This window comes from Lissotriton helveticus, chromosome 10, assembly GCF_964261635.1.
Source record: "Lissotriton helveticus chromosome 10, aLisHel1.1, whole genome shotgun sequence".
Taxonomy (NCBI): Eukaryota; Metazoa; Chordata; class Amphibia; order Caudata; family Salamandridae; genus Lissotriton; species Lissotriton helveticus.
The window spans coordinates 84,179,152-84,191,958 of record NC_136071.1 but is presented as its reverse complement, the minus strand read 5'-3'; the positions used below and the strand labels follow the sequence as shown (position 1 = coordinate 84,191,958).

General features: G+C 46.4%; 1 protein-coding gene across 2 annotated transcripts in view; it reads right to left on the bottom strand.

Moving 5' to 3' along the window:
* Positions 1–12,807, bottom strand: part of ERN2 (endoplasmic reticulum to nucleus signaling 2) — a 174,725-nt gene that overhangs the window by 109,337 nt on the left and 52,581 nt on the right. For both annotated transcript variants that reach the window (XM_078664795.1, XM_078664796.1), the window contains exon 3: positions 829–862. In XM_078664795.1, coding sequence (XP_078520921.1) covers positions 829–862 — 34 coding nt within the window. The remainder of the gene's footprint in view (positions 1–828; positions 863–12,807) is intronic.

The following is a 12,807-nucleotide window of genomic DNA, read 5'->3' as shown; positions in this document are numbered from 1 at the left end:
GGTCTGCAGGAAGTAGATGATGATGTGCAGGGGTGTCTGTGAGCAACATGAATGAGTTGCGGTGTCTGAGAAAAGTCAATGAGATGTATGTGTGTCTTTGCAATGCCAATGAGGTGCAGGGGTGCCCGTAAGAAATGTCAAGAACATTTACTGGTGTGAGGGCATAGTCAACAAGGCGTGGGGGTGTCTGTTAAAAATGGCAACGATAAGTAGGGGTTCTGGAGAAATGTCAACAAGGAGCAAGGGATTCTAAAAGCAATACTGATGGCATGCAAGGCTATCTGTGAGCCATGTCATCAACGTCCAGGCTGTTTCTCTGAGCAAAGACTAGAAGGTGTGTGCTATGTCTGATAAACACCAACAAAGTGTAGGTGAGCCTGTGAGCTGTATCAGTGCAGTATATGTGGACCTCTTAGTAATACTGATGAAGTGCAGGGGTGTCTGTGAACATTGAAGAGGTATGAAGTATTGAGGATGTGCCGGGTTTCTGTGGGTCAAGTTCCTCCCTTACACACACAACTTAGACAACTGTAATCTGCACAACTTAAAATATGTGATCGTGCTCCATTTTGTTCATTGAACAAGACAGGAAATCTTGTAATGGAGGAAAAATACTGTTCTTGTAGAAAAATATCCTTTTTTCATGCCTGATTACTTTAGAAAATACATAACTTACTCAATCCTGTGGGCACGGAAGATCACACATCTATTATTTGTTTGTCTGATTGTTTTTGGATTAATACAATTTCTTAAGCAATGATTCCATCCCATGCCCTCCGCACACTCACCCATAATGGGTGTCGTCTGAGTTTAGTTTAAGTAACTTACTCGGCCACGTAGACAGGAGCTTCGATGATGGGATCTAGGAAGGAAGAAGAAAGAGGCAATCACAGACCAGCACAAAGAATCAACAAGGAAGCTACCAGCTTCAGCGCTCGGATAACAAAAGATCCTGGGAGTGACAGCAGGGGGAAGAGGTTGGTGGACAAGAGGGCCTGTACAAACAAGCACGGGCAAAGCTAAGAGACCTGTTTGATTCAGAGGATTAATAAAGTGTTAATGCATGAACTGGAAAGATGAAGTATGGCGTGTAAATGTTATGAACACATCACCATACAACTGAAGCAGGGAAATTGGTGAAAGGGTGGAAGTACATGGTGTGGACACTACTTTATGGAATTATTCCATTTGCAGTTAAGTGGTTTGTGCTATCGGAAGTATGCATAAGATAGCACTAAGGTCTGGAAGAAGGCGAAGCTTAAGTCTTAACTGTAAGTTACGACCAACATATAATTACAGGCTCCCGTGTGCATTGAGCATGGCGGAAACAATGACTGAGTTAGCTGGAAGGTGGAACGAGCTCTACCTTTGTCACGGATGCCTGCGTAGACATTTAGATCCAGCATACAACCACAGCAGCCATTACAAAAAAGGCTGGCTGCATTGTTTCTGCAGGGGAGACCGCACAGGAGCACCATTACAAACAAGCATTGACAAAGCCAAGAGGTGTGACTTTTTCATATTGCATGCACACTTGCAGACACAACATGCAAGCATAAATGAACATAGGCAAGATATACATGAAAATATGTGGACCAGGAGATATATCTACTGACATCCATGCACAAACAGACTTACACATCTATGGCCACCCTTGCGTACAGTACAGTCCTACAGGCACTAGAACACATAGACAAGCGAGCATGCAGTCCCCCATATACAGACTAAGAGACCAGAGTTACAGTGTGTCTGTTGCAAGTGTAGTGTCCTACAATTCTCTAAGGCAGCATTCCCAAAACTGTAAGTTGAGTCGATTTTTGGTAAGTCGGGAAAGTCTGAGCAATAAATAAAGATGCTTTTAAATTGTGTTTATCTCATCACATTTGCGGCACTTCAAAGACAGAACTCAAATGTCATACTATGTCTTCTGACAGATTGCTGCTTATTCTTTTAACATGGGATTAGGGTCTTTACATTTCTTTCCCGGACTGCACTGTGAGAGGAGTTTTTAAAGTGAATTATGTGACAATCTTGCTGGAGGTTAGAAAGTGTGAAAGGAACGGCTATAAGATGTCTTTTTTTTGCAACAGACAACAAAATGTAAATAGCTTTAAATGAACTGTATGCTTTCATCAGTTAGGAAAGCACAAATAAAGCAGTTTTTTGTAATTCTCAAGTGTACTGGAAACATTTTAAAAGGATCAAGACAAGTTACTTGGTAATGCACAAATGATATATATTCACAGAAACCCGATTTCACCACATAAAAATGTGTGTACTATCTAGCTTTATCAGTAAAATTGTAAGTCTGTGCAAATTTAGTGTCCGCTTCAATGGAAAAGGGACTGTCTGTAAATGACAGTGCGCTGCCGCGAAATGGTTTAGTTACATTCAAAAATGGCCCGCCTCATGTCCATTAAAGGAAGGTGGGTCACAATGGTTTGTTGATCTAAATATTGGGTCGTGGTCCATCTAAAAGTAATAGATGTGGCCGAGTGGAAATGAGGTAAGGGGAGAGAGGGAAGGATGAAGAGCCTTTCGACTGAAGGATCTTCCCCAGAATAGAGTGGTAGGTGGTAGCGTACCTCAGGTATTAGACTAGTGCCTGAGAGAAAAGTAGGCTGTAGGAGATAGAAAGAAGGAGCAGAAGAGGGCAAGAAGCAGAAGTTACGGGCAAATGGAAAAGACTGATGAGTGGGGCTCGATGTAGAGTTAGTAATGATAGCCTGCCATAAGGATGCAAGGAAAAGCCAATTTACAAGCAACTAGTCATGTGTGAAAACTACAACACTGATGTTCACAAAAAACAACAACCATAGAGGCATGCTTAGAGTCCCATCAATCACAGCCACCATCAAATGCCACACAAAAAGGTCCACACATAGAGGGGCAGGGTGACGACTGCCCAAAGGAGGAAGGATGGATAGATGCAGGAAAGATTGGTGCCACTGCCTAATCACTGTACTGACTGACTGACTGAGCTGTCACTCTGCACCGACAGGGTTACTTGCTCGCATAGACGGAGCTTTAAAACTCCTGGGAGTTTAAGAAGCTTCCCAGAAGTACACCTGGACACTTGCAAGGGTCCCAAGTTTCCGGGCATACTTCTGAAAAAGGTTGGTGCATTTGATTTCTTCCTGGGATATACAAATGTGTATTGTCACATGGGAGCAGGTGCAGCACCAATACAAACAAACATGCCCCATCAGTCTTGTTCTTTCTGGGCAGAAATTACTGAGTGGTTCATTTCGTACCCTGGTATTTGCAGGGTGCCAGCCTGGCTAGGGTTTAAACCATTCCGCTTTGAGAGACTTGGGCCATGAGAAGGATGAGGTTTCAAATCTGCCTACCTTTGAACCTATAGGAGGACGTGAAATGTGGGTTTTTAAAGGTTGTGTAGTGTCTTTACAGGGTGCCAACTTTGACTGCTCTTCCACTTCCTGCTTCACTCATGTTGTCATAAGTGCAGCAGGAGGCACTATCACTGCCTATAAAACCTCCATCACTCCTGCTCATGTCACCAACTTTGAGTCCTCATTTGCTGTTTTATCATTAGTTTGGCAGTAGTCTTGCTTTCCACAAGTGATCATGGGAGTAACTGGGCCGCCCATTTCCCCCCCCCAAGTCCTTTCGGTGCAAACACATGCAGTCGCTGCTGCCTCTCTTGACAGATCACTACAGTGTAGATTCCTACATCTAATAAACACTTTGCTCTCCCAGGACTACCCTCCCTGGCAGATATTAGTCGCCTAAACATCTATGGATCTGCACGCTGCACCAAACAGGTTACAGTAGTCAGAACACTTCATGCATTCCACATAAAACTGATGGAGCGGTAATTTCCTCTGGTAATTTCTCAATGCAAAACCCTCATGCTACCTCTATTTTACCGCTGAAAAAGGTGTTGGGCCCTTGACACCATTGACCTTCAGTCAAAAATGCAATTATTATTTAAGCCAATAAAGAGAGTTGTTGAGTATTTTAAAGGGTTTTACTTTCTAGTCAAAATTTAAGTTTTTCTCTGACCCTTTATTCATTAGTAAAATATCAATCAGGTTACAAAATTTGGAAAACAGGAAAAATAGCATTAATACAAAACATATTACAGTCTGCATATAAGCATCACACATAGAAAAGGAAATGTGGCGCAAAATATCAGTCAAAATTCTTAAAGAGTTTCTAAGAAAAATAGTCTTGCAAGGCTAATCAATAATTAAATAGTTGACAAAAATATTCCATTAAGAGAAATAAATGCATAAGTCAAATAAATATTTTCAGACCTAATTCTATCCTAATCAGCTGCACTCTGTGCTCCTGTCTGTGTCTAAAGAGCAAAACAGCCCGCCCTTCACAAGACCTCAAAGGAATGTGGCCTGCAGTGCCAAAATATGACATGCCAGGACTTAGGTCCTTGATGCCGGTTCTATTATATGCAGACAACACAGTGTTGTTGTCAAGAACCCCTAATGGCTTACAACACCTACTCAATTCCTTTGGGGCTTTCATGCAAGACCTGGATCTACTAGTAAACATAGAAAAATCACATGTAATGGCAGTAGGCAAACGCAGGAATAGTATAAAAACCCTCTCCTGTAATGGCTCAGTGCTTTCCAAAGTCAAAGTTTTTACCTACCTAGGAGTGGTGTTTGATGAGAAAGGGTCGTGGGCACCACAAATTTCTAGCAAAGCAGCGGCAGTAAAGAGATCGGCGGCCGCTATCCTGGGTTTTGCGAAATGACTGGGTGGGAAACCAGCCGAGGCTATATTGTCCATCTATAGAGCCAAAACCCTGGCCATCGCTAGGTATGGGGCCTCGATATGGGGTTTTAAAAACTTGACTTCGATTCAAAGAGAGGAAAACAGATTCTTGCGATCCCTCATGGGCCTCCCCCAATCTACATCAGCTTTTGCAGTTCACATGGAATTGGGGATGGGGTACATTGAAGACACGCTGTCCTTGGCCCCGCTTTTGTCATGGATTAGAACATGGCTCAATCCAGATTTAACTTTAAACCACAAGATCATCAGGGATTGTATGGGGCGGGACAATGTGGCGGAGATTGGATGGTTAACACATATTAAATCATCAGCAGGATACCTGGGCCGCCCTGATTTATATACAAACCCTGAGAACCTGATAAGAGAGGACATTAAATGGGTTAAGATCCACTTTGTAAAGAAAAAGGAAGCAGAAAGAGAGGCTAGTGAAATTATGAAGCCAACTGTAAGGTCTCACTACATGATGATTACATCGTTATCTATACAATCATATCTAATAAACCATTTAATCGGTGGCTCCTTACAAAATTTCGCTTTAACCAAGTTCACTTTCTGCTGGGAGATTATGCTAAGTGGTGTAAGCCTCACGAGAATGTTCCCTGCAAATGTGATGATTTTTCTGACCAGGACATATTGCATTTCGTGTTTTTCTGCCCCTTTTTTAAGAGCGGCAGGGATACATTTATTAAGCCAATTCTAAAGGATAAAGAGTTTAAGCAGGTAAAACCGGCTTTATTTGTACCTGCAGCTTATGGAATCACCACTAGTAATGTATGGGGTAGCTAACTTCTTGACAGTCTCTATACGGTCCAGGCAAAATAGACTTCGCCCGTCTGTGGTTCTACATCATGGAAATGATGAATGACCCAAAAAATTTTAGGCTAATAGTTTTGTAACAACTGAACTGTAGTAAATATCAATTTATGAATTTTGCAAGGTTTGCACATTTTTTCTATGGTTGTAAATATTTTTGAAAACTGTGATTAATTGGATGTATAGTTACCCTGATCACCACTGAAGATGCGTTTACATTGAACCTTTGTTTTTAACAATTTTTAAAACTGTTTTTTTAACAATTTTATTGTGTCTTTGATGATTAAATGTGAATGTATAGCATACTTTTATGATTTTAAAATAATCGAATAAAGTGTTTTTTGACTTGACTTGACTTGACTTGAATGTGGCCTGCAGTGCCAAAATATGACATGCCAGGACTTAGGAAGAAAAAATCACCAGGGAACCCCCCACCTGACTCTCCTCGGACGCCCAAGGCTGCACCCGTGACGATCTTGTACCTAACCCATAGAATGTCTGGTCTAATCTGTACCTTCTCTCAAGAGCTCACACGCCCCCCTGAAGCCTAATGAGCCTAGTAGCCAAAATGAACAAGAAGCCAACCCCGCCTCCAGAGAGGTCATTATTTATACTCTAATTCTTGGCGGACTACACAAAAATGTTTCATTGTTCAGGAAAACTTGTACGTGATTGGTCAGTCATGATGGCAAGAGGTCTCAGAATCCTGACTCATTCTAAAATCCTGACTATACCAGTTTTAACAAAAGAAGTATACATGAGTAAATACATTTATATTGTTTTTGCAACATTTACTATGAAAAATGTTTCATTCTAATTCTCCCTTCCTGTCACAGCGCAGCAGGACGGATTCTTTAACTAAAACTGGTACATTGGCACAGTCACAAGAATGTACAAAGTTTAAAGCATGGGTACTCACAAACTTTCTCTCGGGGGCCAAATTTACAGTGTGGTTTGTGGCCGAGGGCCGCACTGGTGGGGGCGGGGTCAGAGGGGGAGGGGCGGGGCTAAAACAAAAAGAAAACTTGTGACCATGAGGTTGCACACAGGTCCCTGCAGCAGATGCCTTCATCCACTGAGCCACCAGACCCAGCATACATACATCTCTCTCTCCCTCCTGCCCTCCCTCTCCATCTCTCTCTCTCCCTCCTGTCCTCCCTCTCCCTCCTGCCCTCCCTCTCCCTCTCCCTCCTGCCCTCCCTCCTGCCCTCTCTCTCCCTCCTGCCCTCCCTCTCCCTCCTGCCCTCCCTGTCCCTCCTGCCCTCTCTCTCCCTCCTGCCCTCTCTCTCCCTCCTGCCCTCCCTCTCCCTCCCTCCCCCTCCTGCCCTCCCTCTCCCTCCTGCCCTCCCTCTCCCGCCCTCCTGCTCTCTCTCTCCCTCTCTCTCTCCCTCCTGCCCTCCATCCTGCCCTCTCTCTCCCTCCTGCCCTCCCTCCTGCCCTATCTCTCCCTTCCTCTCCCTCCTGCCCTCCCTCTCCCTCCTGCCCTCCCTCTCCCTCCTGCCCTCCCTCCTGCCCTCCCTCTCTCTCTCCCTCCTGCCCTCCCTCTCCCTCCTGCCCTCCATCTCCCTCCTGTCCTCCATCTCCCTCCTGTCCTCCATCTCCCTCCTGCCCTCCATCTCCCTCCTGCCCTCCCTCTCCCTCCTGCCCTCCCTCTCCCTCCTGCCCTCCCTCTCCCTCCTGCCCTTTCCCTCCTGCCCTCCATCTCCCTCCTGCCCTCCATCTCCTTCCTGCCCTCCATCTCCCTCCTGCCCTCCCTCTCCCTCCTTCCCTCTCTCTCCCTCCTGCCCTCCCTCTCCCTCCTGCCCTCCCTCTCCCGCCCTCCCTCCCTCCTGCCCTCCCTCTCTCTCCTGCCCTCCCTCTCCCGCCCTCCCTCCCTCCTGCCCTCCCTCTCGCCCTCCCTCTCCCTCCTGTCCTCTCTCCCTCCTGCCCTCTCTCGCCCTCCCTCTCCCTCCTGCCCTCCCTCTCCCTCCTGCCCCCCCTCCTGCCCTCTCTCTCCCTCTCTCTCCTCCTGCCCTCTCTCTCCCTCCTGCCCTCTCTCTCCTTCCCTCTCCCTCCTGCCCTCTCTCTCCCTCCTGCCCTCCCTCTCTCCCTCCCTCCTGCCCTCCCTCTCCCTCCTGCCCTCCATCTCCCTCTTGCCCTCTCTCTCCCTCCTGCCCTCCCTCTCCCTCCTGCCCTCCCTCTCCCTCCTGCCCTCCCTCTCCCTCCTGCCCTCCCTCCTGCCCTCTCTCTCCCTCTCTCTCTCCCTCCTGCCCTCCATCCTGCCCTCTCTCTCCCTCCTGCCCTCCCTCTCCCGCCCTCCCTCCCTCAGGCCCTCTCTCTCCCTCTCTCTCCCTCCTGCCCTCCCTCCTGCCCTCCCTCTCTCCCTCTCCCTCCTGCCCTCTCTCTCCCTCCTGTCCTCCCTCTCTCTCTCCTGCCCTCCATCCTGCCCTCCCTCTCTCTCTCCCTCCTGCCCTCCCTCTCCCTCCTGTCCTCTCTCTCCCTCCTGCCCTCCCTCCTGCCCTCTCGCCCTCCCTCTCCCTCCTGCCCTCCCTCCTGCCCTCTCTCTCCCTCTCTCTCCCTCCTGCCCTCCATCCTGCCCTCTCTCTCCCTCCTGCCCTCCCTCTCCCGCCCTCCCTCCCTCATGCCCTCTCCCTCCTGCCCTCTCTCTCCCTCCTGTCCTCCCTCTCTCTCTCCTGCCCTCCATCCTGCCCTCCCTCTCTCTCTCTCCCTCCTGCCCTCCCTCCTGCCCTCCATCTCCCTCCCTCCTGCCCTCCATCTCCCTCCCTCCTGCCCTCCCTCTCCATCTCTCGTTCCATCCAGCTCTCCCTCTCCCTCCCCCTCTATCATCTCACTGTGTGTGTCTGTCTGTGTCAGCCTTCAGCCCGGGCTGATACAGCTTCCTCAGCGCGCACACAAGAAAGATCCCTATCTGGCAAGAAGTTTCTCATGACTAAAATGCAGTTTGCGCGCGCCCTTCTGATAATTACAGGAGTGTCCACACGACTGTGAGTGAATGGACACCACATCAGGGTGATTAAGGGGGGGTGGGGGGCCAAAGAGACAGCCGTCCATCAGTCGCACCAAAGTACTTAGCAGGTCGTTAAAAGACCATTTATATATTATTGAGGCTTTGTTGTAGTGCCCCTGCATCTCCACTCTGACAAACATCTCGCCCGGCTCCCCAGAGCAGAGGCGCTAAGGGGTGAAATACAACAAAGCCTCTGCTCTGTGGGGGCCGGGGAGCGGTGATTATCAAGGTCTCCGAGCCCAGCACTGCTGCGGCGGTGTTTGCCACTAATAAATTATTTTTTTAAGCACAGGCACGATTGTCTCGAAGGTCCGCGGGCCGCCAAGGAAGGCTTGCCGGGCCGCATCCGGCCCGCGGGCCGTACTATGAGTACCCCTGGTTTAAAGTGTCCTTGACTCCTTTAGGAAAGCTGGCACAGTCTGCGCATGCTCTTTTCTCATTACATTGCAAGTCATAGCTTTGCTGGATTCACAAGCAGCCATTTTTTCTTAGGCCCCAAAAATAAAACAAACACAAAGAGAATATTAATTCCATGTAAATCAGCCCATTATGTTTCCCTCCCTCATACTAATACCCCTTATAAATGTTTACCTAGCCAAGCTATTAGTTTAAAGCAGCTTTTTCTATTATTTATGACAACATGCAAAATAAATGTGCAATGTGCAACATAGCATTATTGTGCATTTAGTGTAAAATTTAAAGGCGCACACAGTTAATACAGCGCACACAGTTAATACAGTGCACACAGCAACATGCTTTAGTGTTTTAGATAGCTTTTCATGCAAAAAGCATTTAGCCCCGTGGGTAGTGTTTGGTGCATTATTAATTCACACACATAAAAAGAGGTGTTATTAACTGAAAATGTTTATCAAAGTATGCAACAAGCCAAAGTCTTTTAAGACAGGAATAGTGAATTTAGATTGCAAGGAATGAGCTGGGAAGAGAGAAACATATTCTATTCATCTTCAAAGCTAAAAATGCCACTTTTCTCTAGACTGCAAAAACACATGTTAATTCAGCACAAGCATTTCAGACTGACTTAGGCCTCACTTTCATGTTTTTCATGTGCCATGTTTTTAACTTGCAAAATGTGCGTGGCAATTTAAATGCAGTCTGTCTGAAGCACAAAAATAAAACAATGCCTGACTGCAGATGAAATCTGCTCCATCAGTGGATCCACAAGGTCATGGCTTCTGGATGAAGAGTGCTCCAGGATGTACACCTACATCAATCTTGCACACACTAGTTGCTTAGCAGGGTCTTCAGCTGTGCTTAATATGTAAAATATTAAGTGCTAGGGCTCTTGTAAAGATTCTACTGCATCGTGCACCACATATTGTCCCTTTGACGCTGCCAATTAAGGAACAACACAACTACTAACAATCATGATCCTACAAGTGTGACAATTCAGACTATTTCAGGCCCCTAACGCTATTAGAATGGCTTTAGAGGTACGTATTATTCCTTTCAATGTATATTGCATTAATAAACAGCTGTTGTTGTGCTGTTCTCTAAACTAGACAAACAGCGCCACCATGTGGCAAACTGTCACAAGCGCAGGTGTTGAAAATGAAGTGCAGGCGGTGAGTACCGGAAACCACTGGCTCAAATTAAGCTCTGTTCTCCAGGGATTATTCCCTGTTGCTTTTGGGTGGACCCACACATGAGAATAGTCTGATGTTACAGTGCTGCAGGGTTAGGTTCGCTGTTGTTTCTAGTTGTATTCCATATACTAAACTCCCTGGCAGACTCCACATGTTCACAAACAATAGATTCTGTTAGTGTCATCTTTAAAATACGACCACTCCTAACATATTAGGTATGATCGGCAAGGTTTGTTCTTGAACCCTCCGTAAAACCTCATGCTTCTGCACAATGGTGTTCACCGGACCAATCCTCAAGTAAAGGCCAAATTACACCTAAAACCCTGTCAATCATGCATGCTCAAAAGGCGTTTCAAGCCCAAGTAACCGCTTCATGTTCACAATGGCACAAGCCGCACACAGCAGCAACGTCAGACCCATGACACTTTTAATTTGGTCGAAGGACAATCATTGCAGCACCAAAGAAAAAAGTTGGGAAAATGTTCATCTTGCGCAACTTTTAATTTAACAGCGAAAACCATGCTATTTGCAAGTCAACAATGCACACCAATCAAATCCCCCCCAAAACTCTGTCTTGCTGCCCTTTGCATATGCAATTGTGTAAAGACCATTTTTACACGCATAATTATGCCAGTGAGAGCCCCAGTACAAGCTTAAAATGAGTTTAGCGAAATGGATTAAAACGGACACTTTAAGAAAGGAGGGTTCTGTAGAAAAAATATTTTATCAAGGTATTTATTACTGATTTTTAGGTTTTGCCTAGCGAAAGCTGCGCTCTGCGCAGCTTTTCGCGCAGGCGAAATCCTGTTGAGAACTGTAGGGTGCTTTGGGTCGGCCCTCGTCATTGATTGGCTGGCTCCGTAAACGGAGCCTTGCCATTGGACGAGGGGCCTGTCCGTCAATGCCGGACCAGACACGGGGGCGTTCCTGACATTCTTTGCCTTTTGCCGACGTCACGCGACGCCGGGAACGCCCCCGAGTCTGGTCCGGCATTGCCGGGACCTGCGTTTGCTGAAGTGTCGGGTTTCTTTGCTGTGGCGGAACAAATTGCAGGTAAGCGATGGTGTCTTTTGTAATATAAATGACTGTCTTTTTTGAATGCCCCATCCGAAATGTTTAATCACGTATTTTTTTTTGTTCTCTGCAGGTATTTTGCGACGGCCCGGTGGGGGGAACAATTTCCGGTCGGGATCCTTGGCTCGCTGTCTGTCTCCGTCTCCGTGCTCCAAGGGATTAGTGTCGGGTTTCTTTGCTGTGGCGGAACAAATTGCAGGTAAGCGATGGTGTCTTTTGTAATATAAATGACTGTATTTTTTGAATGCCCCATCCGAAATGTTTAATCACGTATTTTTTTTTGTTCTCTGCAGCTATTTTGCGACGGCCCGGTGGGGGGAACAATTTCCGGTCGGGATCCTTGGCTCGCTGTCTGTCTCCGTCTCCGTGCTCCAAGGGATTTCTTGCAGGTAAGCGATGGTGTCTTTTGTAATCTAAATGACTGTCTTTTTTGAATGCCCCATCCGAAATGTTTAATCACGTATTTTTTTTTGTTCTCTGCAGCTATTTTGCGACGGCCCGGTGGGGGGAACAATTTCCGGTCGGGATCCTTGGCTCGCTGTCTGTCTCCGTCTCCGTGCTCCAAGGGATTTCTTGCAGGTAAGCGATGGTGTCTTTTGTAATATAAATGACTGTCTTTTTTGAATGCCCCATCCGAAATGTTTAATCACGTATTTTTTTTTGTTCTCTGCAGCTATTTTGCGACGGCCCGGTGGGGGGAACAATTTCCGGTCGGGATCCTTGGCTCGCTGTCTGTCTCCGTCTCCGTGCTCCAAGGGATTTCTTGCAGGTAAGCGATGGTGTCTTTTGTAATATAAATGACTGTATTTTTTGAATGCCCCATCCGAAATGTTTAAGCACGTATTTTTTTTTGTTTTTCTCTTCAGGTTGCCGGGACCTGCCTTTGGTGACGTGTCGGGTTTCTGTGTCTGTGGCGGAACAAATTGCAGGTAAGCGATGATGTCTTTTGTAATATAAATGACTGTATTTTTTGAATGCCCCATCCGAAATGTTTAATCACGTATTTTTTTTTGTTCTCTGCAGGTATTTTGCGACGGCCCGGTGGGGGGAACAATTTCCGGTCGGGATCCTTGGCTCGCTGTCTGTCTCCGTCTCCATGATACAAGGGATTTCTTGCAGGTAAGCGATGGTGTCTTTTGTAATATACGCGATTTACATTTGTATATAATTATAATTTGTTTTATGTGTTCTACTTTTTATAACTTTGCAAAGTGTTTTAGAAATTAATTTATCTCACTTTCGTTGCAGGTATTTTTCGGCGTCGCGGCGTGGTCCCGGGATCTGGGCGTGGTCGCGGTTTCCGGTCGCCATTTTGCGCTCGGTGTCTGGCTTCGTGGTACGATGGATTTCAGGTACGCGATTTAAATTTGTATATAATTGTAATATGTTTTATGTGTTCTACAGTCTTTAGCTTATTTGTTTTATATATTTTGCGCTTGTTCTCTCTAATGTTTCCGTGTCGGGTCTCCTCCGTGGCGTGACGACTTGCAGGTAAGCGATGGTGTGTTTTTTAATTTACATTTTTATGTC